This window comes from Pantherophis guttatus, chromosome 4 (genome assembly GCF_059756535.1).
Source record: "Pantherophis guttatus breed Tessera chromosome 4, ASM5975653v1, whole genome shotgun sequence".
Lineage (NCBI taxonomy): Eukaryota > Metazoa > Chordata > Lepidosauria > Squamata > Colubridae > Pantherophis > Pantherophis guttatus.
In genome coordinates this window covers 99,083,662-99,108,569 of record NC_142066.1, presented here as the reverse complement: position 1 = coordinate 99,108,569, position 24,908 = coordinate 99,083,662, and the positions used below count along the sequence as shown (strand labels likewise).

Genomic DNA, 24,908 nt, shown 5'->3' with positions numbered 1-24,908 from the left:
ATAAAATTTATCTATATCTAATTATTTTACACCAAAAGATTCTGTTTATATAGTGCTCAAATAAATTATTTTGTTAATTTATAATGCCAGAAATCAACAACTCTAAAGAAAGTAAGTAGGTTGCTTTGCAGTATAAATATAGCATATAAAATCCTAAAGAAAATAATTTAATTATGACATATTGATAGAAAGGAAAACTGAAGAAATATTTCTGTTTAAATATTTGATTAAAATAGAATTCTGGGTAATGGAAATAAATTGCTTAATGGAGGAACAAGCTGGATTTAAACTAGAGCACTCCACAATAGACATTTGTTTTATTTTACACCTTCTGATAACAAAACAACTAATTAATGGCAAGAAGCTGTTTACCATCTTTCTAGATCTCAATGCTGCTTTTGACTCTATAAACAGAAACATTTTGGGGAAGAAATTGGCTAAGTTAAACGCCCTGGGTCTTCGGAGAGGGGCAGCATATAAATTGAATAAATAAAATAAATAAATAATAAATAAATAAAACATAGAATCCTTACTCTTAGATTCTTATTCTTACGTATACTCAAACGCTCATTTGAAAGCCTATATAGATGTTATTGTTTCTCTAAAAGTATACCTTCACATACTCGTGTTGGACAGAATTGTAGCCTGAGCCCCAGTGCTTTTTTTTTTTATATAAAAAATGTTTTATTTTAAACACATTAAAAACACATTAAAAATCAAACATATACATATAACAAAAAATAACACAAAAAAGAAAAATATCACTTTTCTTTTCAGCTATACACAGCGGTCTGCTCTTTCTATACATCAATATTTACAAATATTTAAGTATAAACTTATTTGACGTTCGTTTTCTACTTTATATCATTTCTTCTTTACTAAGAAAAGATCATACACATTTTCCCCCTCCTTTCTTCATTCATTTAACTTATTTCCTTATGTTTCAATCATTCATACCATCTACTCCAAACCTTATAATACTTTGATTCTTCCTTCCCCTTAATTTCTTTAGTTAATTTATCTAATTCTGCACATTCTAGAATTTTTTTAATTAAATCCTCTTCCGTCGGTAGTGTTTCCTTCTTCCAATATTGTGCATATATGATACATGCTGCAGCCAATATATGCAATATAAGGTACTGTATTTCTTTAGTATAATTGTCTATTGAAATTCCTAACAGAAATTGTTCTGGTTTTCTCTCTATTGGATTCTGAGTTATTTCTACTATCCAAGTTTTTTTTTTTATTATTGCAAAAGTTTTACAATTACATTTTCACCCCTTTCCCCCCCCCCCCGCCTCCCCCCCCAGACTTCCCAACCTCCCTAACCCTCCCTAACCCTCCCCTCCCCCCAGACTTCACTATAATATACTCATACTCATAAAAAACCCTTAATATAACACTTATATATAAACTTGAACCCCTCCCTCCCCTGTATAATTTTTTTCTTTACCTCATTACATTAAAATATTTCAAATACATTATTTTCAAATAAAAGCTATTTGATACTTTCTAGTTTGATATTTGTTCTGAACATATTCTATCCACTTTTTCCATTCCCATTCATAAGTCTCTTGTGAACAATCTTTTAAATATGCTGAAATCTTCGCCATCTCTGCAAAACTGGCCATCTTCAAAGTCCATTCCTCGATAGTGGGCAAAGCTTCATTCTTCCAGTATTTACCTATCAACAATCTTGCTGCTGTTATCATATACAATATCAATTTTGTTTCACCCAATGTAAAACCCTTAACTATACCCAATAAAAACAGTTGTGGAGAAAATTGAATTTTTTTCTTCAAAACATTCTGCATGACCCACCAAATTTTTATCCAAAAAGCCTTAACTTTCCTACAGGTCCACCAAACATGATAATACGTAGCATCCAAACATTCACATCTCCAACATTTTGGCTGAACATTAGGGTACATACATGACAACTTTTTGGGATCTAAATGCCATCTATAAAACATTTTATAGAAATTTTCCCTCAGGTTCTGCGACTGTGTAAATTTAACATTCTGAACCCAAATTTTTTCCCATGTTTCCAACATCACTGGTTCTTCAAAATTTTGTGCCCACTTAATCATACAATCTTTAACTAATTCAGTTTCTGAGTCCCTTTCTAGCAAAACATTATAAAGCCTTTTGATATGCATTGGACCTTTCTCTCTTATATGTCTAACCAATTCTTCCTCATGCAACATAATACCAGTTTTTTGGTCCTCTTCCATCTCAATTGTAATTGATTATATTGTAACCAAGTTAAATTAATCCCTTCGTCCAACAGTGTCTGCAATGTCTTCAGCTGCCATCTGCCCGCATCTGTAAAAAGAACCTCTTTGTATAAACCCCCCCCGAGTGACATTATGTTTGTATTCCACAAAGTATGACCAAGATCCAGCCATAGCGGTATTTTATAATCCCATTTGAGTCGATGCTTCTTCCAAACTCTCATCAAAGAGTCTCTAAGTATATGGCTTTTAAATACTTTATCAACTTTGTCATCATAAAATAAGTAAGCATGCCATCCAAATTCAAGATCAAAACTTTCTGCATTCAATATTCCAGCCTTTTTACTTCCAAACCAATCACTTGTTAAAGTTAAAGCTGCTGCGTCATAATATAGCTGTAGGTTTGGAAGTTTAAGACCTCCTCTTTCTGGAACATCTTGCATAATTTTCAATTTCACTCTCGGCTTCTTCTCGTTCCAGACGAACTTATTCACTCCAGATTGCCAAACTTTCAATTGTTTATCACTTTTAAGCACCGGAATCATTTGAAACAAAAAAAGAAATCTTGGCAAAATATTCATCTTAACTGCTGCTATTCTTCCAAGTAGAGACAGCTGCAGTTTTTTCCAAGTCTCCATATCTTTCTGCACCTCTCGCCACAACACCTCATAGTTATTTTGAAACAATTTCATGTTTGATTCTGCAACCTGAACTCCTAGATATTTTACCTTAGGTACAGTCTCAAAACCTGCCCTCCTTTCAAGCTCACGTTTACGATCTAATCTTTATACCTTTCAAGATATTAGAGTCCCGTATTGTATTTAGCAAGACTTCTAGCGTTAAAATAAATAAAAGTGGGGACAGCGGACATCCCTGTCTTGTTCCTTTTTCAATTTTGAACTCTGTTGTCAAACTTCCATTAATAATGATCTGTGCCTTTTGCTCTTGATAAATTGCCGAAATCGCCTGTATAAATTGATCCCCAAAGTCCATCTTTTTCAAAGTCTTTAATAGAAAATTCCAATCCACTCTATCAAAGGCCTTCTCTGCATCCAAAAAGACCAGCACTGCAGGGATCTGTTTATTCTTCTCAAGATATTCCAATAAATCTATTACTTGCTTTACATTGTCCTTCATATATCTGCCCTCGATAAATCCCGCTTGATCATCATGAATCACCTTTTGAATTACTGGCATCAACCTGTTGGCTAGTACTTTCGCAAAAATTTTATAATCTGTATTCAAAAGAGATATTGGTCTATAGTTCTCTGGTTTTTTAGGACCGATTTGTTCTTTTGGTATCAAAGATATGTAAGCTGTTGTCCATGATGGGGGTATTTTACCCCCTTGCTGGATATTGCAAAATAAATCTCTAAGTTGTTCCACCATTTCAGCTTGCAAAGTTTTGTAATACACTGCAGTCAAGCCATCCGTGCCAGGAGCTTTGGCTGTTTTTAACTGTTTAATTGCTACTATTATCTCCTCCTCTGTTATAGGATAATTCATTCTTTCCTTTTGTTGATCAGTAATTTTTGTAACTCTTTTATCATTTAAATATTTTTCTATAAGTCCATTCTGCACCTCCTCTTTAGCATATAATTTAGTATAATAGTCCACAAAAGCTTCTTTAATTAATTTTTGTTGAAAGATTTCTTTCCCTCCAATATCAATACTATCAATAGTCCGTATACTTTGTTTTTTCCTCAATGTGTAAGCCAACCATCTGCCCGGTTTATTAGCGTTACAAAATGTGTTATGCTTCGCATATTGTAAGTTTGTTGCAACTTGTTCCGCCATAAGCATTTGAAATTGGTCTTTCAAAAGTTTTATAGCACTACGTATTCTTTCATCTGTTGGATTTTTAATAAGTAACTGTTCTTTATTCTTTATTTCTATTTCCAGTTCAGATCTTTTCTTTTGTCGGAACAGTCTATGTTTAGAGTTCATGTAGATAAGTACCCCTCTCATATAAGCTTTACTTGCATCCCACACAATTTCAATTGGGGTACCTTTATTCAAATTTATTTCAAAAAATTCTTTCAAATGCTTTTTAAGTTCTGTTGTATTTTTTTCATATCTAAACAAATTCTCATTTAATCTCCAAGAACGTCTCTCAACCTTGTCCATCTCAATTTCTATCCATACTGGGCTATGGTCAGTCAAAGTTCTTGGAAAAATCTTTGTTCTTTTTGTCTTAACAAGTAAATCATCTGTCAACAAAATAAAGTCAATCCTAGAGAAGGATCTGTGTCTGTCAGAAAAAAAAGTATAGTCCAATTCTTTTGGATTATGTATTCTCCAAACATCTTTTAGTTCCATATCTTCTTTCATGTCAAAAAAGGTCTGTGGTAATCTAATTCTAGACTTTGCCAAACTCTTTTTATCTAATTTAGAGTCGATTACTCCATTCCAGTCTCCCATAATTAAAATAGATCTGTAATCCCATTGCAATATTTTAGTATGTAACATCTTATAGAAATAGTCCTGTTGTTGATTGGGAGCATAAATCCCAATCAGAAGAATTTGGCCATTTGCTGTAGACAATTCAATTGCTACAAACCTACCATCTTCATCTGTTTCTATAACTTTAGCTGTTAACTTTTTATTTACATAAATAACCACACCATTCTTTTTTTGCGAAGTTGAAGATATAAAATGTGTTCCTAGTTTGGAGTTTATCAAATATTTTTAATCTTGAGTTGTGATATGCGTTTCTTGTAAACAAATTATATCATTATTAAATTGTTTCAAATATGTAAATAATTTCTTCCTTTTCTGTGCTGAATTCAACCCATTAACATTCCAGGATAAACACTTAAACATCATCAGCCTCTTTCTGGAGCAAAGAGCAAAATAATTGAAGGTCATCCGAAAGCTTCGATCTCGCTCCTCCCATAGCTCCAATCTCTTGTGCAGTACTCTTATCTGCCTCCTTGTCTTGTCTTTCCTGTTGTTGTTGTTGCTTTTGTTTAAGTAACGTAAGTTAAGATCCTTAACTTCAATCATCCGAACCGGGTCCAAGATTGGAGAAGATTCCAGCAGGGGCTCATCCAGAAAACCTCCTTCTGCACCTTGCACTTCTTCTAATTCCTGCTTAGACTGTTCTTGCAGTTCTCGTTGAGGTTGCTTCTCTTCACTCTCTTTAATCTCCAAAACTGTAGATGTACGTGGAGATGGTGTTCTTTCCTTAAGAATAGTAGTGTAGAAGTGCTGTGCCTTCTCCACGGTATTCAAACGGTATCTTTCTCCCTTGTATCTGAAAATTATGCCAACTGGTGCGTCCCACCGGAAAGGTATCTGTAAATTTTGCAATTCCTTAACAAGAAAGCCAAATTCTTTTCTAGCTTTCAACATTTTAGGAAGCAATTCTTTATAAATTCCAATTCGTGAGCCCCCCACTTGTACAGAAGTGTAAAAGGATTTTTGCAGGATATCGTTTCTTATTTCTCTATCTATAAAATATATGACCACATCTCTAGGTAATTGTCTTTGTCTGGCCACCCAAGAGTTCACTCTGTAAATTTTGTCTATTTTGTGAAAAACCACATCTGGATTAACTTGTAAAATCTTAGCCAGGGCCTCAGAACAAACTTGTCTCAAATCCTGTCTTTCCTCCTCTCGAATTCCTCGAAGCCGTATAGCAAACTCCATTGCCCTGAATTGTATCATGACAATCTCGTTTTCAACTCTTTGCATTTTATTGTCAACATCAGCAATTTTATAATCATTGTCTTTCATCTTAACATTAACTTCTGATTTAAGTTCTTCAACTTTAAAATCAACTTTCCCAATAAATTCTGCCAGGCCAGATGCCACTTCTGATATTTTTTTGGTCACCTTGTTTTGATTCTGTTTCACCATATCTTTAACTTCATTAATTTCCTGCATAAACTCCTGATGTGATTTTTGAAGTTTATCATCTATCTCCTGTTGAGATTTTTGAAATTTGTCATCCAAAGTTCTAGAAATAAATTCTTTTAAATCTCCCACATCAAATTCTTTTTTCTGAGTCTGTAGCTGTTGAGCAGGGGGAAGCTGCGTTTCATGTTTGTGTGTGGGGGATCCCCCCCCTGTTGCCTTCCCTTCCTGCTTCTTTGAAGCCATCCTGCCACGTGATCTAGTTTTTCTAAAGAGGGAAGTTCCTTTTCCTTTCCCTCCTGCACAAAGACTTCTAAAAAAGTCCCCCAGATTTGATCAAATAAAGGTTGAAGTAAAGCAAAGTCAAGTATTAAAAAGGGAGAAATTTTCCACTTGTTTCTCTTATTACAAACAAGGCAACTTTGTAGCAACTTGGAAACTTTGTAACAAAACAAGATAACTTCACCAATCCACACCCGCTGGCTCGTTAACTCTAAAGCTGAGCACCATGTTTTTTCAAAGCACTTTCACTCATTCGCATTTTTCTCAGTTTAAAAAGTCAACAAAGCGCTGATACTTGCGTTTCCAAGTTTCAGGATTCAGGTAATTTCGCTGTTTATTAAAGCTGGTTCTTTTCGCTTTAAGTTTCCTGCAGCCGGGTTGTTCTGCGAAAGCAGAATCGTCCCACGTCGCCCGGAGTTTCAGCAGGTTGGGAGGGAGCCACGCCTGTTCTCTCCCCAGAAACTTCCATGGGGGGTTGCAGGGGCTCGACCTGTGCCCTGCGATCTCTTCTTCCTCAATCCTACGGATTTGGAAGTTTTCGAGCCGCTTCTTCGTCTCGGAGCAGCTCTACGGGCGGCGGGGCTGGCGGAGCTTCAAAAGGCGCCGCCGTCGCCGAAGACAGGGAAACCGGAAGTCCTACTATCCAAGTTTTGATTTTCTTCCAGAATTTTTGTGCCATCGTGCAGGTCCACCATTGATGATAGTATGTTCCATAGCCAGTCTTGGATTTCCAACATTTCGGGGAGTTGGTGGGGAACATTTTCGCAATTCTGGCCGGTGGGAGATGCCATCTATAAAACATTTTCATCTGGTTTTCCTTGTATGCCGTCGCAATTGTTAGTTTCATGTTCGTTTTCCACATCCTCTCCCACTTCTCTAGTTCTATCACATGGTTAATGTTTTGTGCCCATTTGATCATCGTGTCTTTCACTGTTTCCTCTTCCATTTTATACCGAATTAGAAACTTGTATAGTCTACTTATTAGTTTTCGATCATTCCCTAGTATGATTTTTATCTAATTCTGTTTCTTCTAGTCGAACTTTCCTTTTTTATATCCTCTGTGTACTTTGAATTTATCTGCAGATATGTCCACCATTGCACTTCTCTTCCTAAGTCCAGTTCCAATTCGTTTCTAGTTTTTAATATTCCCCTCTTGGTTATTATGTCTCTATATCTAATTAATTTTGTCCAGTCTACTAAATTTGGATATGTTAAAGTTTCCTCTGGGGAAATCCAAGACGGGATTTGTATATAATGTTGTTTTTTAATTTTATTCCAAATTATTAGTAAAGAATTCCTAATTGTGTGTCTTCTAAAATATCCATAAATATTTTGTTTTCCTCCCCACAAATATGAGTGCCACCCTATAGTTAGATCATGTTCTTCTAATGTTAGCAGACTTTTATTTTCCAATTCCATCCACTCCTTTATCCAAACTAATCCTGCTGCTTGATAGTAGGTCTCCCCATCTGGGAGGGCGGCTCTTCCTCTCTCTCTGATATCTTGTAATACTTTTAACCTAATTCTAGGTTTCTTTCCTTGCCAAATGCATTTTGTAGTTAATCTATTTAATAAGTCGAAAAAAAATTATTGTATACTCGGTATGCTTCATCTATTGAGTCTTTTACTTCTATTTTGTCTTTCTGTATTATTTCCGCTATTATATCACACATTTTTTCTTCCAAATCTTCTCTCTCTTCAGTGACATTCTGGAAGCGTAGGAAGAAGGAGGCTTTTTCCATTTCTAGGAAAGTAATTGAGTCAACCAGTTCTTTATTTTGTTGTTATAATTTCTCTTCTGCCATTTCTAACTTTAAATCCAAATGTTCTACTTTATCTTCTTTTTTTCTTTTTTTTACTTTATGCTCATTCTCTGCTACTGTCTGTTGAATATTCTCCATCTTCTCTTTCATACTTTTCAAATCATCCTTTAGCTCTCCTAGTTCATCTTTAATTTCTTGGTGATTTCTTCTGGCTTCCTCCTGGTGATTTGCCATTTTTTCTTGCGATTTCAATAAAGTTTCTTGAATTGTTTGTAGCATATTTTGCATGCTGCTCATAGTTGGTTCCATCTTATCCTTTTCTTTTCCCAGCATGGATTCAATTGATTGCTGCATTGTAGGTGAGGGCGTTGCAGTTGTGTTTACTATAGGTTTTTTCCCCCCTGTTTTTGTTATTGTTGTTGTTGTTGACATTATTATATTTTTAGTCCAATTCCTCCACAATATCATAAATTTTTAGGTATTACTTTACTTTGCAACGTTAGTATTCAGTTAGAAAATCGCTACCGCTCTCAAATGTACCTTTCAAATAACAATTATCAACTGTTATGCCTCTTCTCCCCTCTCTTTTCACTGTATTTTTTTAAACCAATCCCTTTTTCACCACTGTCTGATCTCCTTTAATTCTTACTCCTTTCTATAAAGCCTATAATTTTTGCTCATATGATCAGCAAAACAGATTCCCCCTTTTTCCCAATTACAAAAGTCTTTCAAAAATATTACTTAATAGTAACTACTTAATAGTTACTTAGGATTACTTAAATCAAATTTGAAGCTAGAGTTTTTTTTTCAAGATGCCTTCCTCTGCTCCTTCCGTTCCTTATTGCATCAGATTGTCCAGTTCAGATTCCCCCCCTCTCTTCACACCCCCGTCCAATTCTTCCTTATTTCCAGTCCTACACAGTCTCAAACTTTGTTGTCATTCTTGTTATTTATAAATCCACAGTATTGAATTGTTTTACTTACTTCTCTGGCTCTGTCCAAAATCTCCTTTCCAAAACCAAATCAGATAGATCGTTCCAAAATCACCCACCAAAAGTATCTGTTAAAGCAAAGTCACCATTTTACAATTGTTCTCTCTTTTCTCCACCATCTCCTCTGTATCAATCCAGAAAGTCTTCTTTTGTTGATTCTGCTTACTGTTTCTGTTACGTTGTTAACTTCTTTCGATCGTCTCATGCCGAGCGCCTTTCTCTGTAGTCGCCTCTTTAAATATTCTCTGCGACTCTCTTTTCAATGCCACCTTTGTTTTTCTGCCGTCTCACTAATTCTCTCTTCTTCCTTCCTCCCACTTCGATCGCTGTAGCTGGAATCACTCTTTACTTCCTCTCAAAGGTGGCCGCCATCATTTTCGATCTGCCTAGGAAGGCAGATTTTTCCCTGCGAGATTTAAGGGGTCCGGCTTCACACTCCAGGACACTAGCGCCTCGTTCAAAGCTTGAAACCTTCCCCTTTAATGTTCCGGACTCTCCGGGTCTGGAACTGCCCTTTTGGAGCTCCTATACAAGGATTAGCTGGGTTTACGGGAGCTGTCAAATTCTCCCTCGCCCACACCGCTTGATGTCACCGCCGGAAGAGCAAACCCCAGTGCTTTTTAATCTCTGTTAATATTCAGAAATAGTCCAAAGATCCATAATAAATTCATTAATATTCTTCTATATGCTGATGATATAGCTCTAATGGCGCACTCAAATTGACCTGAAAAGACTAATGTGAAAGCTAAATATCTGTTATGCTGTTAATTTTCTAAATATTAAAAAAATCAAATTTAAAATGATGGTATTTATCCAAAAAAAAAAGTGTGAAATATAATTGGTAGATAAATGAGGAACCTATTGAACAAATTATTTTTTTTACTGAGGTTTTTACCAATACAGAGGTATGCGTAAATCATTTTAAAAGAAGCTCAGCAAAAGTTGAGACAAGTATTAAAAGAATATATGAATTATCTAATAATTATCCAGGTACCTTGATCCCTGTACTGAAAATTTTCACACCAAAAATAGTCCCAATGCTGACTTACAATGCAGAATTGTGGGGCCTTACCAAAGCTACGTCATTTGAACAAGATCAGACCTGTTTTTAAAGAAGCATTTTAGGAATTGATAAGAACATGTCAGCCCTCCAGGTCACAGCAGAATTGGATATCCACTTCATATATGACCAATTCATAATTAAACACTTTGCATACTGACAGAAGATCCATTCAATGGACCCTTATAAGATATCCGATATATGTTTAATGGAATAAATAATTATGGCTCAGCCCAATTCCTCGATAATCCAATTTTCAAAAATTATTTCACAGCATGGGTTTTCCATCCAGTATTTATTTTCAACTGTTTCCGAGGCAAGGGAAATTTTTAAACATAAAAGTGTTTAAAAGATATCAGACTGATTTACACTTATCAGTAGTTCTTTTAACTAAGAACAAAACTTTTTTTCAACTTGAAAAATACCTGTCAATAAGTCTTACCCAATTCTCAAAAAGGATCTATTCTAGAATTGGATTTGAATTGCTAGATTCCATGGATATTTCTATAATCTGCCATATCATGAGCGGACATGTATATGTGGTGTCTCAGCCATCAAACATATTGATCATTTATTGTTTGTCAATTTAGCTTTTGATACTTAACATCCCTACTTGAAAGCACAGCTTACTGGAATCTATACATTGTGAGCAGAACTGCTAACTTTAAGGCAGTTGGTCTAAAAACCTATTATATTGAACAGTTGGGGTATCCTGTAAAGATGATGAATTTGCCTGAATACTGATTCTTTATATTTACCACATATATTTTATTTCTATATTTTCCTTTTATCTATTTTATCCTGGAAATATGTCCTGTATTTTATTTTTGCTTTATATTTTTAATATGGTTGTAGGCCATAAGGCTAATCAGTCAATAAACTATCTCATTTGTATTTAAATAAAATTTCAAGTAAATAAAGGTGCAGTTCAGTCATTTTGGACCTGCTAAATTTCAAATCCTGTCGACTAAAATTAAAATCTGGCATAAATAGGGGGCATCATGATGGTTAAAGCAATTATTTTGCTGCTTTTATTGCTAGGTGAAATGGGCAGCATTCAAATTTCTTCTTCTTCTTCTATCTTCTTCTATCCTCTATCTATCTATATATAAAAGGATCTCTGTGTGTGTGTGTGTGTGTGTGTGTGATCCAGCATAACTCTGGAACGGCTCAAGCAATTTCAACCAAATTTGGTACACAGATGACTTACCCTCTGGAAACAAATACTGTGTGGGTAACACACCCCTGGTGGTGTGTGTGTGTGTTCCAGCATAACTGGAATGCCTCGAGCAATTTTAAGCAAACTTGGTACATAGATGACTTCCTTTCTGGAAACAAATACTGTGGGGATAACACACCTTTAACACCGCTCCGTGTGTGTCTGTGTCTCTGTGTGTGTGTATGTGTGTATTCCAGCATAACTCTGGAACTCCTTGAGCAATTTTAACCAAACTTGCTACACAGATGACTTACTCTCTGGAAAAAAATACTGGGGGAGTAACACATCCCTAACACCTCTTGGGGGGAGGGGGTCTGTGTGTGTGTGTGTGTGTGTGTGTGTGTGTGTGTGTGTGTGTTCCAGCATAACTCTATAATGCCTTGAGCAATTTTTAGCAAACTTGCTACTCTCTGGGAAAAAAAATACTGTGTGGGTAACAAACCCCTAACACCCCTCGGGGTGTGTGTGGTCTGTGTGTGTCTGTTCCAGCATAACTCTGGAAACTTCGAGCAATTTTAACAAAACTTGCTACACAGATGACTTACTCTCTGGAAAAAAATACTATGGGGATAAGACACTCCTAACACCCGTCAGTGTGTGTGTGTGTGTGTGTGTGTGTGTGTGTGTGTATGTGTGTGTGTGTGTGTTCCAGCATAACTCTGGAATGCATGGGCTGCTGAAATGAAATGAAAAGGAATAAATTATATCTACAGTGTCAAATCACAGTACTTTTGACAGTGATATTTTGTATTCAAGTTCTGTTAAGATACAGTCTGTTGTGCCTTAAAATGGCTTCTAATGTACATCACAATGGAGTTGCCATGGTAACAGCTCCACACACTCCACAAGGGGGCTCTCAGATAAAGTTTCTTAAACAAACAAACAAACAAAAAATAAACCCACTAGGCCCTCAGCTTCAAGCAAAGAGGGCAAGTTGTCGGGGGAGGTGCTTGCTAATGCAGATAATCACCTCAAAGGCTGTTCCCTGTAGAATTTTTCCCAGGCTGTTGGCCAGGGCAATTAGGTCTCTAATTCTCACCACAGTGAGTGATGGCTTTTTCTGTCTAATACAGGATTGGGATAAATAAATACCCGGGCAATGCCAGGTTATCAGCTAATAATAAATAAAACATAAATATCTCACACATTTAAGAATAAATTATACTGAATGTCTGCAAAAGTATTCACAATTTTGTTACTAGAAAATAAGCAACTTTTTAATATTAGTATGTTTATTTTTTTAATAAATTTATTTTTTTTATTTTTTTATTTTTTTTAAAGTTAGCATGTTTGTTTATACTTATTTGTGTTCCTGGTTTTTTTTTTAGGCAAAAGGTCAAGATATAGTTCAGAGAAGCATTTTGGGGCATATCCTCCCAGAAGCTATGGTGTGTTATTTGGAAAACTATGAATCAGAAAAATTTTCTGAAATTTTTTTGGGTGAATTTGATACTCCAGAAGCCATTTGGAGCAATGAAATGAGGTAATTAACTTAACATATCCTGTAAAATAAAACACATTTTTTCATTGTATTCCCATTGACAATTGCTGCCTATAATTAATTCATTAGATTCTTTGCAGCTTGTCACAAAGTAGCAGATTTAATGTCTAATAAGAAAATCAGTGCCTGAAAGAATGTTAATGTTTCTTTGATTAAAGAGATATTTGCAATTTGCAGGCGCCTAATGATAGAGAAGATAGCGGCACACCTTGCTGACTTCACCCCTCGTCTTCAAAGTAATACAAGAGCACTTTACCAGTACTGCCCCATACCAGTTATCAGTTATCCTCAACTGGAAAATGAGCTGTTTTGCAATATTTATTACCTCAGACATCTTTGTGATAAGCTTCGGTTTCCTGATTGGCCAATTAAAGATCCTGTAAGTCAATTTGTGGTCATCTTCCTAGTTTCTAACATTGTGGACTTAAGAAATATATGGAAGTATGCCAAGAAACGTGAGATCCCTAACCTCATGACTGTCAGGTTGTTCATGCTCCAACTGTGACATAAATGTTTATATATTTAATTTAAATTAGTTGACTGTTCTTTCAAATTTGTAAAAAAATAAGAAATACAAGGAAAAATAAGATAATAGTTATTTCCTCTCCATTCTTCTCGAAAATAACTCTTTGAAAGAGCTTTTGTGACCATGTTATCGAAAATTACTACCATAGCACCATCATTCTGAAGATATGATAAGTATAATGTAAGGAATTTTTAAGAAGAACCCTCTCCCTGAAACCAGAAAATTCTACTCCCATCAATTTGCTACTGTCACTCTGCTTGTTATGGTCCATATACTCCACCATCCCAAATTTGTTAAGTATAGTTAGCAATATTAGAAGAGAGAATACTACATAAAAAGCCCTTATATGGAAACGCTAAATAGAAATCTTCTATATTCAGGTTAAACTCTTAAAAGATACTCTAGAAACCTGGAAGAAGGAGGTTGAAAAGAAGGCACCTACAATGTCCATAGATGATGCTTATGAAGTTCTGAATCTACCAAAGGGTCAAGGGCTGTAAGTTTCTAGTTATAAAATATAATTATATAAAATATAATTGAAATCCTTAAATAAAGGATTTAAGCCTTTATACTGTTGTCTGAATTCAGCATAGAGTAACATACAGACTTGGATGTTATAAAAAATGTATAATTTGAGTGAATCAGATCAACTATTTCAAAGACTGTTGCCAAAATTAAATGTTAATGTTATAGATGCAAAAGGTAACTATAAATGTGTTTTTTCTTCTGACTAACAAGACTATTGAATTGTAGGTAATACATATAATCTTTTCTGTATTTTATAGACATGATGAAAGCAAGATCAGGAAAGCTTATTTTAAACTGGCTCAGAAATACCACCCTGACAAGAATCCAGAAGGTCGAGTAAGTGTCTTATATTAAATATGCGTGATGCTTAGAGAAAGTGTTGTATCCTAATCCGGTAACAGAACCTTTAGTATGTTAAGCTTTCCCACTTACTTTACAAAATAGAATACGTCAATATATGCATTCCTTTGTATGTTCTTAGTTCTCTCTTTCATCCAAAATCCATATTAACTAACATTTATTAGGCCAGATCTGAAGTTAGAAATTCACTTATAAGTTTCTTAATATTCTTAGTTAAGCAATATTATAAATAAAGATTCATAAATTAGGAAGGATGATGATGCTATGGAGAATCTGTAGTAGGTCAGAAAAAAATTCTTAGAATATCTACATTTACCATTTAAGCTTTCCTGTCCTATGTTTTGGCTGACTTGATTCTAAGCTAATTTAAAGAAATCCAGTCTGAACTGAAGTTGTCATTTCTCTGCTGAATAATTTCCTTGCAGCTATGCCCTCCCACATTTTTTTTTTGAAATTTTTATTTTTTATTTTTAAACAAGGCATAAAACATAAATCCACCTTCCATTACAATTTCAAACAATGTGTCGGTCAGTTACAAAACTTTTATTCTTCATCTCCATATTCAAAATTTACTAGTCATTTAATTTCTCATATTGTCAAACAAATAAACCACCTCATTTATCATTTATTTAACTATGGCTTTACCGCTTCATAAAAATTATTTTCAAATATTATATTTATAGCATTCATTTCCTGTTTCATATTTAATTTCCCTGCTTTCTTATCTAGCTATTGATAAAATAAATCCCATATCTTATAATATTGTTTATCTTCTTGTTTCAAATGTCAATTTACTCATCTCAGCACATTCCATAATTTTCTTAATAACTTCATCTTGCGTTGGTATTTTCTCATTTTTCCAATTTTTCGCAAACACAATTCTAGCCGCTGTTAAAATATTCACAATCAAATATCGCAATTCTCTATTGTATATTTCTGGCACAATTCCTAATAAAAAAAATCTCTGGCTTAAAGTCTATGTGTTTTTTTATCATTTTTTCCAACCATGTGTGGATTATAGTCCAGTATCTTTTAGCTTCTACGCATGTCCATCACATATGGTAATATGAGCCTGGTGTCTGATGACATTTTCAGCACTTTTCCGATTTGTTCTTGAACATTCTGGCAATTCTTGTTGGGGGTAAATGCCACCTGTAAAACATCTTATACAAATTTTCCTTATATGCTGTTGACATTGTCATTTTGTAATTTTGCAACCACAGTTTTTGCCATTTCTCTAAATCAATTCCATAACCAAAATTTTTCCTCCATGCAGTCATTGTTTCTTTAACTTGTTCTTCTTCCAACTTTACCTCTAATAAAAACCATACAATTTTTTAATTACATAGTCATCAGACCCTATTAAAATTTTATCTAAGTTAGTCAAATTATTATAAATACCTCTGCCTTAGAATCCGGTTGGTGATCCGCGGTGATATGGCATTGTGAGAGTGATTGCTACTCTCCAACACCGTTAACCACTGTGCTTTGGGGACCCATTTAGGGGCACGAAGCCCAGAGAGCTTCGCGGACAATAGAGAGTCTGGTGTGCGAGAAAGTGAGGAGCAAGCGCCCATTGCACGACCCGACGCCTCTGTCAAACCAGCACGTGTGTGTCTGTCATCTAATGGCGGACCCAAGGCCGCGGTAGCCAGCAAAGAGACGGGAAGTGAGAAAGATCAGAGAAAGCGGTGTTATAAGAGGATTCTTTTTCCCTGAATACTGTGGAGAGCGGCATTAGAGGAACAAGGTTGGCGGAGTCGGGTGTGAAAGATTCAGAGAAAGGAAATAAGTGGCGATTGAAAGAAAAGAGCAGACTGGGATAGTATAGCACGCCGACAAGCCGGCAAGGAAGACTAAAGAGACTGCTGTGACAGATCATAGGCGCAAACGGAAGATCGGTGGGATATGGCAAGCAACAATAAATAGGAGAACTCTTGTTGTTTGTTGTCACGGATTGGATAAGAAATTAAGGACGGTGACTTGGTGGCAACTGAGAGGGAAAACAAAGTGCAGCCAATATAAGGAGCTGATGGTGCGATAGCTGAAGAAGGCGTACTGGAATTCTCTTTTAGATCGGCCGGCATTGGAAAGAGGAGGACTCAAAAATCACTGGTGATCGATTTAACAACAGGAGAAGAACTTTTGACGGCTATAGTAACCTAATTATTTCTTGATATCCTTAGATTTTTATATTTTATACATTGACATCTTTATATATTTATATACTCTTATCTACTCCTTTACATATTTCTAGATTAATTTATATATCTTCATACATTTATACAACTTAGATATATTTATATATATTTTAAAATTCATATAGTATATAGTATATATAGTATATATAGCCTTAATTTAAATATGTGATATTCTTTTCATTAATTTTTTGCTTGGTGCTAGTAAAAAAAAAAAAGTAGCTGATTTAAGATAAGTAATATACTAGAACTGTGATATAATATGGGAAATAGAACTTGACAATTACCGCATTTAATTATCTGTGAATATATCCAAATTAACTATAAATTAATTGCAAATGAAGTAGTATCATCATAAATTAAGTACATTTAGACATAGATATTGATTGATTGATTGATAAATAAGTATAGTTATCTAATATTTGAAGGGTATACATTAATATATATATATATATATATATATATATATATATATATATATATATATATACGAGCATCTTTAGTAATATAAGAAACAAAATTATATTGGATAAAGAGAAGAGGTCAGTGAATGATAATTTGGAGGAATATTGAAAGAATAGTAAGAGGCCAAAAAAAGGTCTTGAGAGACATGACAAGCCTTTCATCAATGGTATTAAAAACAGGAAAGAAGACTACCTCCAATCCTACGATAACTATGACTTCACCAGCAACGCAGAGATCGACAGAAGGGCTGTCTAAAACAGAAAAATCTATGGTGATACCGACTATGCAAGCCATGCAATCGACCCTGACAATAATCCAAGACACCATGCTGAAGATGCAAGAAAAGATGACCAACAACCATGAAGAGCTAAAGATGGATATCCAAGCCCTAGACCACAAGATGAATGAGATACAAGAATCATTACACAGCAATGAACAAAGGATAAAAAAGGTGGAAACCAGGGTGGAACAAAATGAGAAGAATTTGGATTCAGTAGACCAGAAATTGATGGCACAGAATAGAGAGCTAGAGGACTCGATAATCCAGTTAGAGATGGATAAAGCGTCCTTTTACCTACTCTTTCAAAATATAGTAGAAGATAAAGAGGAAGACCTGGGGTAAGTGATGGCAGAATTGATCACAGAAATATTACAACAAGACAAGCAGGAGATAATCAAAGAATTGGATGAAGTTTATAGAGTACAGACCAATTATGCCAGAAAGAATAGGCTACCCAGGGAAGTCCATGTCAGATTCGCGAGGAAAAAAGTGAAGGATATATTGTACAACATGGCAAGAGAAGAACCAGTGACGTAGAGAGGGAAAGAGGTGATAATTTTGAAACAGGTTCCCAGGAGGGTGAGGGAAGTGAGAAGAGACTATCGATTTTTAGCCATACAATTAAATAAAAGGAGCACCCTGTTCAGATGGATACTGCTGGAAGGTATGTTAATTACCTGGCAGGGGAAGAAAATCAAAATAGACAGTCTGATAGTAGCACAAGACTTCCTTAACCAATTGAGAGGAACGGAGGAGGAACAAAGTAGCAAGGAAGAAATAGAAGCAATAGCACTAGAAGAGGAAACCCTCCACCAACAGAATTCTAAAGAAGGTACCCCGGAGAAGAAGGAAACAGAAGAAAAGGAAAATAAAGAGACAAAAGGGAAGAAATTAAGACCTCTAAGAACTACACGAGCAAACAGGAACTAAAGCCAGACAAGAAAATCAGAAATGAACGACTGGAAACTGATATCAATTAATGTTAATGGACTAAATGATAATAAAAAGAAAACAAATACTTATAAAATTAGCTAAGCAGAATGCAGACATAATATGCCTTCAGGAAACCCATATAAGAAAAGAAGATGAAAAGTGCTTAGAATACAAGAAATTTAGAAAAACTTTTACTTCATTGGCGGAAAAATAAGAGGGGCATAGTAATATATGTTAAAAAAGGGATTTTAGCGGAGTTAAAATAGAAAGGATACTAAGGGGAGAATACTAATGATTAAGATAATGAGAGGGAACTCTCCAATACTATTGGTAGTTATATATGCCCCAAACAAAAACGGGGGGAATTTTTCAGAAAACTCCATGAGCAAATAAGTAAACTGGAGTATAGTAATATTTGTATAACAAGAGATTTTAATGGGATAGTAGACTCTGATAAGGACCATAAGAGTGGCAAAGACAAAAAAAAGGGGTGGGGGATAAATTACCAAGAACTTTTTTCGATTTAACGGACAAATTGAACTTAGTAGATATCTGGCGGACTTTACACCCGAATAATAGACAATATACCTTTTACTCGAATTCCCAAAAATCGTGGTTGAGAATTGACATGACATGGGTTAGTAGGAATCTGGGAATGGAAATAGAATCTACAGAAATAACACCAAATATATGGGCAGACCATAATCCTTTAGAAATAAGATGGAAAAATCTACAGAGGAAGAAACGGAAGAGATGGAGGTTAAATACGCAACTCTTGAGGGATAAAGAATATATAGAAAAAGTTAAGGGAGAATTAAGATTATTTTTCAAAGAGAATGAAAATCAAGAAATATCGTGAGTAATTATATGGGACACAATGAAGGCATATTTAAGAGGGTTGGCCATATCATATAGTGCACATAAAAACAAAGAAAAAAGGAAGGTACAGAAGGAACATCTAGAGAAATTGGGGGAGGCAGAAAGGAAATTGCAGCAAAATCCGGGAGATAAGGTGGCAAAAGAAAACTGGATGATGGCAAGACATAAATTGAATATTTTAGATCAGGAAGAATTGGCATTCAAAATAAAATGATCAAAACAATACTATTTCGAAAACGCTAACAAACCAGGCAGATGGCTGTCTTATAAACTAAAGAAGGAGAACGAAAAAGGGACCATTTGTCAACTGGAGGACACGAAGGGAAATAAATTTATTAAATAAAGAAGAGGATAAGTTTGAGATTGCCTGGGAATACCACGCAGCACTATATAAAGAGAAAGAAGTACCAAGAGAGAAAATTGAACAATACCTGGCAAACGAAGAACTCCCATTGATAGGAGAGGAAGAGAGGGAAATGTTGAACAGAGAGGTTACAATAGCAGTAGCAAAAATCTACCCCAATACAAAACCAAATTGTTGGAAATGTGGCCATCACCAGGGTACCTTCTTCTATATGTGGTGGACATGCCTCAAAGCGACGAAATACTGGGGAAAAAATTCGAACATGGATACAAGAAATAATTGAGGAAAATATGGATATGATACCTGAAACATTTCTCCTGGAAATACTAAAAAGGACATATGAGAGAAAAAAGAGATACCTAATCATACATATTATCACGGCTGCCAGATTAATATATACACAATATTGGAAAGAAAAGGGATTACCACGGAAGAGCATATAATTAGAAAAATATTTGAGTGCGCAGAAATGAGTAAATTAACATATGAGATTAATGATGACGATAGTTCGGAATATTATACGGTGTGGGAAAGGTGGTATAAATGGAGGGAAGATAAAATAAAAGAAGGAATAAGGGAAGGAACTAAAAGGAATAAGTAACTTAAGAGACACCATATATGTAACCTGTATATATATATGTTTGAACACTGCTTAACCGATATAAGTTGAATTGTAAAACTATGTAACTCAATAAAAAATGGCAAAAAAAAATCTTTATCATATCTAGAATGTATTTGCATATAAGAAAACCAATTCATCTTTAAACCTTGTTCCTCCAATTCTTGCTTTGATTTGAGTTCACCCTTTTCATTCAATAATTCACTATATCTAACAATTTGTTCTCTTCTAAATATTATAGAGTATGAAAATGCTTCAGTCTTCGATAACCAGACTGGAATTTTTAAATAGTGGTGTTTTTTAATCTTCTCCCAGTTTAATAACAAAGCTTCACGTATATATTGTCTTCTGAAGTACCCCTGTGTTTTTGTTCCCTTGTACTATAGAAAAGCATGCCATCCCAACAACAAGTCATATCCTTCTAAAGTCAATAATTAATATTTTGTAACGTTATCCATTCTTTAATCCATATCAAACTTGTCGCTTGATAATAAAGTTCCCAATTAGGCAAACCAAAACCTCCTTATTCTAGCATCTTGCAACAATTTCAATTTTATCCTCGCCTTTTTACCCTGCCAAATATATTTTAATATTATTTTATTCAAATCTTCAAAATAATCTTTTCCCAATCTAATTGGAATTGTCTGGAACAAATATAGAATTCTAGGTAATATATTCATTTTAATTGTTGATATTCTCCCAATCAATGATAATTGTAAATTTTCCCATTTTGCCAGATCTGTCCCAATCTGTTGTTTGAGTTTATTATAATTATTCTCTTTAAGTGTGCTACATCTTGCTGTCAAATATATCCCCAAATACTTAACCTTGTTTGCGACCATCTTTGATATTTCCGTCAATTCCTCTTTTTGTTTTATTAACATATTTTTTGTCAAAATCTTTGTTTTGTCTTTATTAATTTTCAAACCTGCTACTTTCCCAAATTCTCCTATTTTATCTATCAATGCAATTATTGAATCTAACGGATCTTCAAGGATAAAAACCAGGTCATCTGCAAATGCTTGCAATTTATATTCTTCCTTTTGAATTTTCATTCCTTTTATCTCTTTTTCTTCTCTAATATTTCTATTTAGCACTTCTAATATTAATACAAACAACAGAGGAGACAGTGGGCAACCTTGTCTCGTTCCTTTTTTTATCTCGATAAACTCTGTCAGTTCTCCATTTATCATTACTTTTGCTGTTTGTTTGTAGTATATGGCTTCTATTGCTTGAATAAATTTTCTACCAAAGCCCATCTGCTCCAATTGAAGTATCATAAATCGCCAGTTGACATTATCAAAAGTTTTCTGAACATCTAGAAATATCAAAGCCATTTTCTTTTCAGGATGTGCCTCATAGTATTCCAAAGTATCCAGAATTATCCTCATATTGTCTCTAATCTGTCTTTTTGGCAGAAACCCATTTTGATCAGAATGTATAAAATTGTTTAAATATCTTTTAAGTCTTTCTGCCAATATTGAAGCAAAAATTTTATAGTCAGAATTTAGCAGGAAAATAGGTCTATAATTTTTGATTTGTTGTGGGTCTGTGTCCTCTTTTGGAAAAGTGTAATATATGCTTCTGTCCATGACTTGGGTATTTTCCTCTTTAACATAACTTCATTCATAACTTCTAGCAATGGGAGACTCAACGACTCCTGTAATGTCTTATAATATTCCGCTGGCAGTCCGTCTGGATCTGGTGCCTTCCCCATCTTTTGTTTTTTGAGTGCTTCAGTTAATTCCATCATTGTTATATTTCCTTCTAACATCATTTCCACGTCTTTAGGGATCTGAGGTAAATTCGCCTTTTGCAAGTATTGTTTAACATTTTCCTCCTGTATATTTTCTTGTTCATACAGTTTTCTATAGTAATCTTGTATAATCTCTTTCTTCTCTTTATTCCCAAATCTAATTTGTCCTTTGTCATCTATTAGTTGTGTTATTTTTCTTGATTCTCTCTCTTTTTTCAGTTTGTATGCTAACCATCTACCTGGTTTATTGGCATCTTCAAAATAATTCTGTTTAGCACTTCTGATTTTTTGTGCTAAATCTTCTTTTTCTATTAATCCCATTGTATGCTTAGTTGTATCCATTTTTATTTTAATATCCTTCTTTTGTGGATATTTCTGAAGCTCCTTTTCAAGTTTCTTATAGTCATCCTCTAATGCTTTATAGACTTGTCTTTTCTTAATATTTCTTTTCCTTGTATAGTCTATTATCAGACTCTAGTATAAGCTTTCATTGTGTCCCAAAGATTTTGCATCAATGTGTCCTCTTTTCTGTTTAGAGTCCATCTAGATCTTATCCTTTGTCCTTTCCACCTCACAGTCACTGGATTATGAGCTGGTATTTGCTTCTATTTCAATTTCTTGTATATTAGAAGTCAGATCCATTGTTGTCCATATCATGTCTAATCTAGACCATGATGAATGTCTATCAGAATAAAAGGTATATTGCCTACTTTTTGCATTTCTTTCTCTCCATGCATCTTTTAAATTTATTTCCTCTATCATTTTAAAAAAAGCTTTCGGAAGTATCTTTCTAGTATCCTTTATTGCCTTATGTGTATTATAATCCAATTTCTCATCTACTATACCATTAAAGTCCCCCATCATACAAATATTATCATAGTCCAATTCAATTATTTTCTTATGTAGTTTTCTATATAAGTCGTCTTGGTTGTTATTTGGAGCATATATTGCTATTAAAAGTATTTTCATATTATTATCTATTATTTCGCCATCAAAATTCTTCCCTCATCATCTGCGTATATTTGCTCAGCTGGAATTGTATTTCTAATGTATAAGACAACTCCCCTTTTCTTACATTGTGGTAATGAAGTAAAAATTTTACCTAATTTTGGCTGTACCAGTACCTGTTCAAATTGCTTTTTAATATGCACTTCTTGCAAACAGATTATATCAAACTTTAATTTCTCTAATTTATGAAATACCTTTCTTCTTTTAATGGCTGAATTAAGTCCATTTATATTTATTGTAATCAATTTTTTCTCTTCCATGTTCATACTTTATATTAGGGGTTTGCTGCTCTAGTTCATCTCGGTTCACGTTGTTCTTTATGTTCCACAATATCCCCTACTGCTCCTTCTGCTTTTTCAATCATTGCTATGTCGTCTTCTTGGATTTGAATCAGTGGTTCTGTCGTTCTAATTTCCATTCCTTTCTCTCCAGGAAATTTTGCATAAAATGCTTTAGCTTTATCCATTGAATCTATTCTATATCTTTGCTGCTGCCACATAAACACTAATCCTTCTGGTATCAGCCATCTGTAATTCACACCTTTTTGAAGCAGTATTTTAGTCAGGAATTTATATTCTCTCCTCATCTCCCTCACTCGGTATTTGCTTCAGAACCACAATTTCTTTCTCCTTATACTTCAGTGTTTTTTCTCTTGCGATCTGCAAAATCTGTGCTTTAATCAATTTCTTGGTAAATCTTATATGGACTTCTCGTGGTAATTTATTTCGCATTGCATACCTTATGTAGACTCGAAATATTTCATCTTTGTCATCCATCATCTTTTCTTTGATAATTTCTAATGCTTCTGCTAGAATTTCTATCATTACTTCTGCCAGGTTTTCTCCCTTCTTCTATATTTTGAAATCTGAGTTAAAATTCTGCTCTATCTATCTCCCATCCGATTAATCCACTTTTGTCTCGTTCAGTCTAGTATCCAGTCTAGTAGCAATATCTCTGATTTTTTTCTCTCTTTGCTCTTCCTTTTCCTCAATTTTTTGGAGTCTATCTTCATATTTCAACATCATTTGTACATCAGCTGTACATCTCCACCCCAGGCCACCCCAACGATGCCCTTGAAGTGATGTCCCAGTGCCTGGAGGCTGTGCGGATCTGGATGGGGAGGAATAGGCTCAGGCTCAACCCTTCCAAGACTGAGTGGCTGTGGCTCCCGGCATCCCAATATAGTCAGTTGACTCCATCACTGACTATTGGGGGCGAGTCGTTGGCCCCCACAGAGAGGGCTCGCAATCTGGGAGTCCTCCTGGATAGGCAGCTGTCCTTGGAGGAACATCTGACGGCTGTAACCAGGGGGACCTTTTGTCAGGTTCGCCTGATCCGCCAGTTGCGGCCCTTTCTTGATTGGGATTCCCTGTGCACAGTCACTCATGCCCTCGTCACCTCTCGCCTTGACTACTGCAACGCTCTCTACATGGGGCTCCCCTTGAGGAGCACCCGGAGGCTCCAACTGGTCCAGAATGCAGCAGCGCGGGTAGTGACGGGAGCAGCCTGGCGCTCCCATGTAACACTGCTCCTGCGCGAGCTGCACTGGCTCCCAGTGGTCTTCCGGGTGCGCTTCAAGGTGTTGGTTATCACCTTTAAAGTGCTCCATGGCATAGGGCCTAGCTATCTTCGAGACCGCCTGCTGCCACCGATGATCTCCCATCGACCCTTGCGCTCCCACAGAGAGGGCCTCCTCGGGGTGCCATCAGCCAAACAGTGCAGGCTGGTGACCCCCAGGGGGAGGGCCTTCTCTGTGGGGGCACCTACCCTCTGGAATCAATTGCCTCCAGAGATAAGGAGAATCCAAGACCTCAGTGCCTTCCGCCGTGCCCTTAAAACCTTCCTTTTCCAGCAAGCCGGGCTGGCCTAATTTTTTAAGTGTTTTTAAGTGTTTTGTTTATTGTTTTTAATTAATGGGGCCAAATTTATATATGTATATTTTAACTGTATTTTAATATTTGTACTTGATGTTTTTACTTGGCTGTTCACCGCCCTGAGTCCTCAGGGAGAAGGGCGGTATACAAATTCAAAATAAAATAAAAAAATAAAAATCATTTGTTGTACGCTCTCCACTTTCTCATCT

The 24,908-nt window shown here is 35.3% G+C and overlaps 1 protein-coding gene and 1 long non-coding RNA gene across 7 annotated transcripts in view; one reads left to right on the top strand and one right to left on the bottom strand.

The window, feature by feature from the left end:
* The window catches only part of DNAJC13 (DnaJ heat shock protein family (Hsp40) member C13), a 161,414-nt gene that overhangs the window by 93,149 nt on the left and 43,357 nt on the right, over window positions 1–24,908 (top strand). For all 6 annotated transcript variants that reach the window (XR_009620597.2, XM_060683675.2, XM_087892517.1 and 3 more), the window contains 4 exons: window positions 12,737–12,891; window positions 13,087–13,288; window positions 13,816–13,931; window positions 14,221–14,299. Coding sequence is in view for 5 of the 6 variants with exons in the window: in XM_060683675.2 (XP_060539658.1) it covers window positions 12,737–12,891; window positions 13,087–13,288; window positions 13,816–13,931; window positions 14,221–14,299 (552 nt within the window). In the remaining variant the exon portion in view is untranslated. The remainder of the gene's footprint in view (window positions 1–12,736; window positions 12,892–13,086; window positions 13,289–13,815; window positions 13,932–14,220; window positions 14,300–24,908) is intronic.
* LOC132709567 (uncharacterized) overlaps window positions 1–24,908 on the bottom strand; it is a 44,341-nt gene that overhangs the window by 1,036 nt on the left and 18,397 nt on the right. The gene's annotated exons all lie outside the window — the stretch shown is intronic.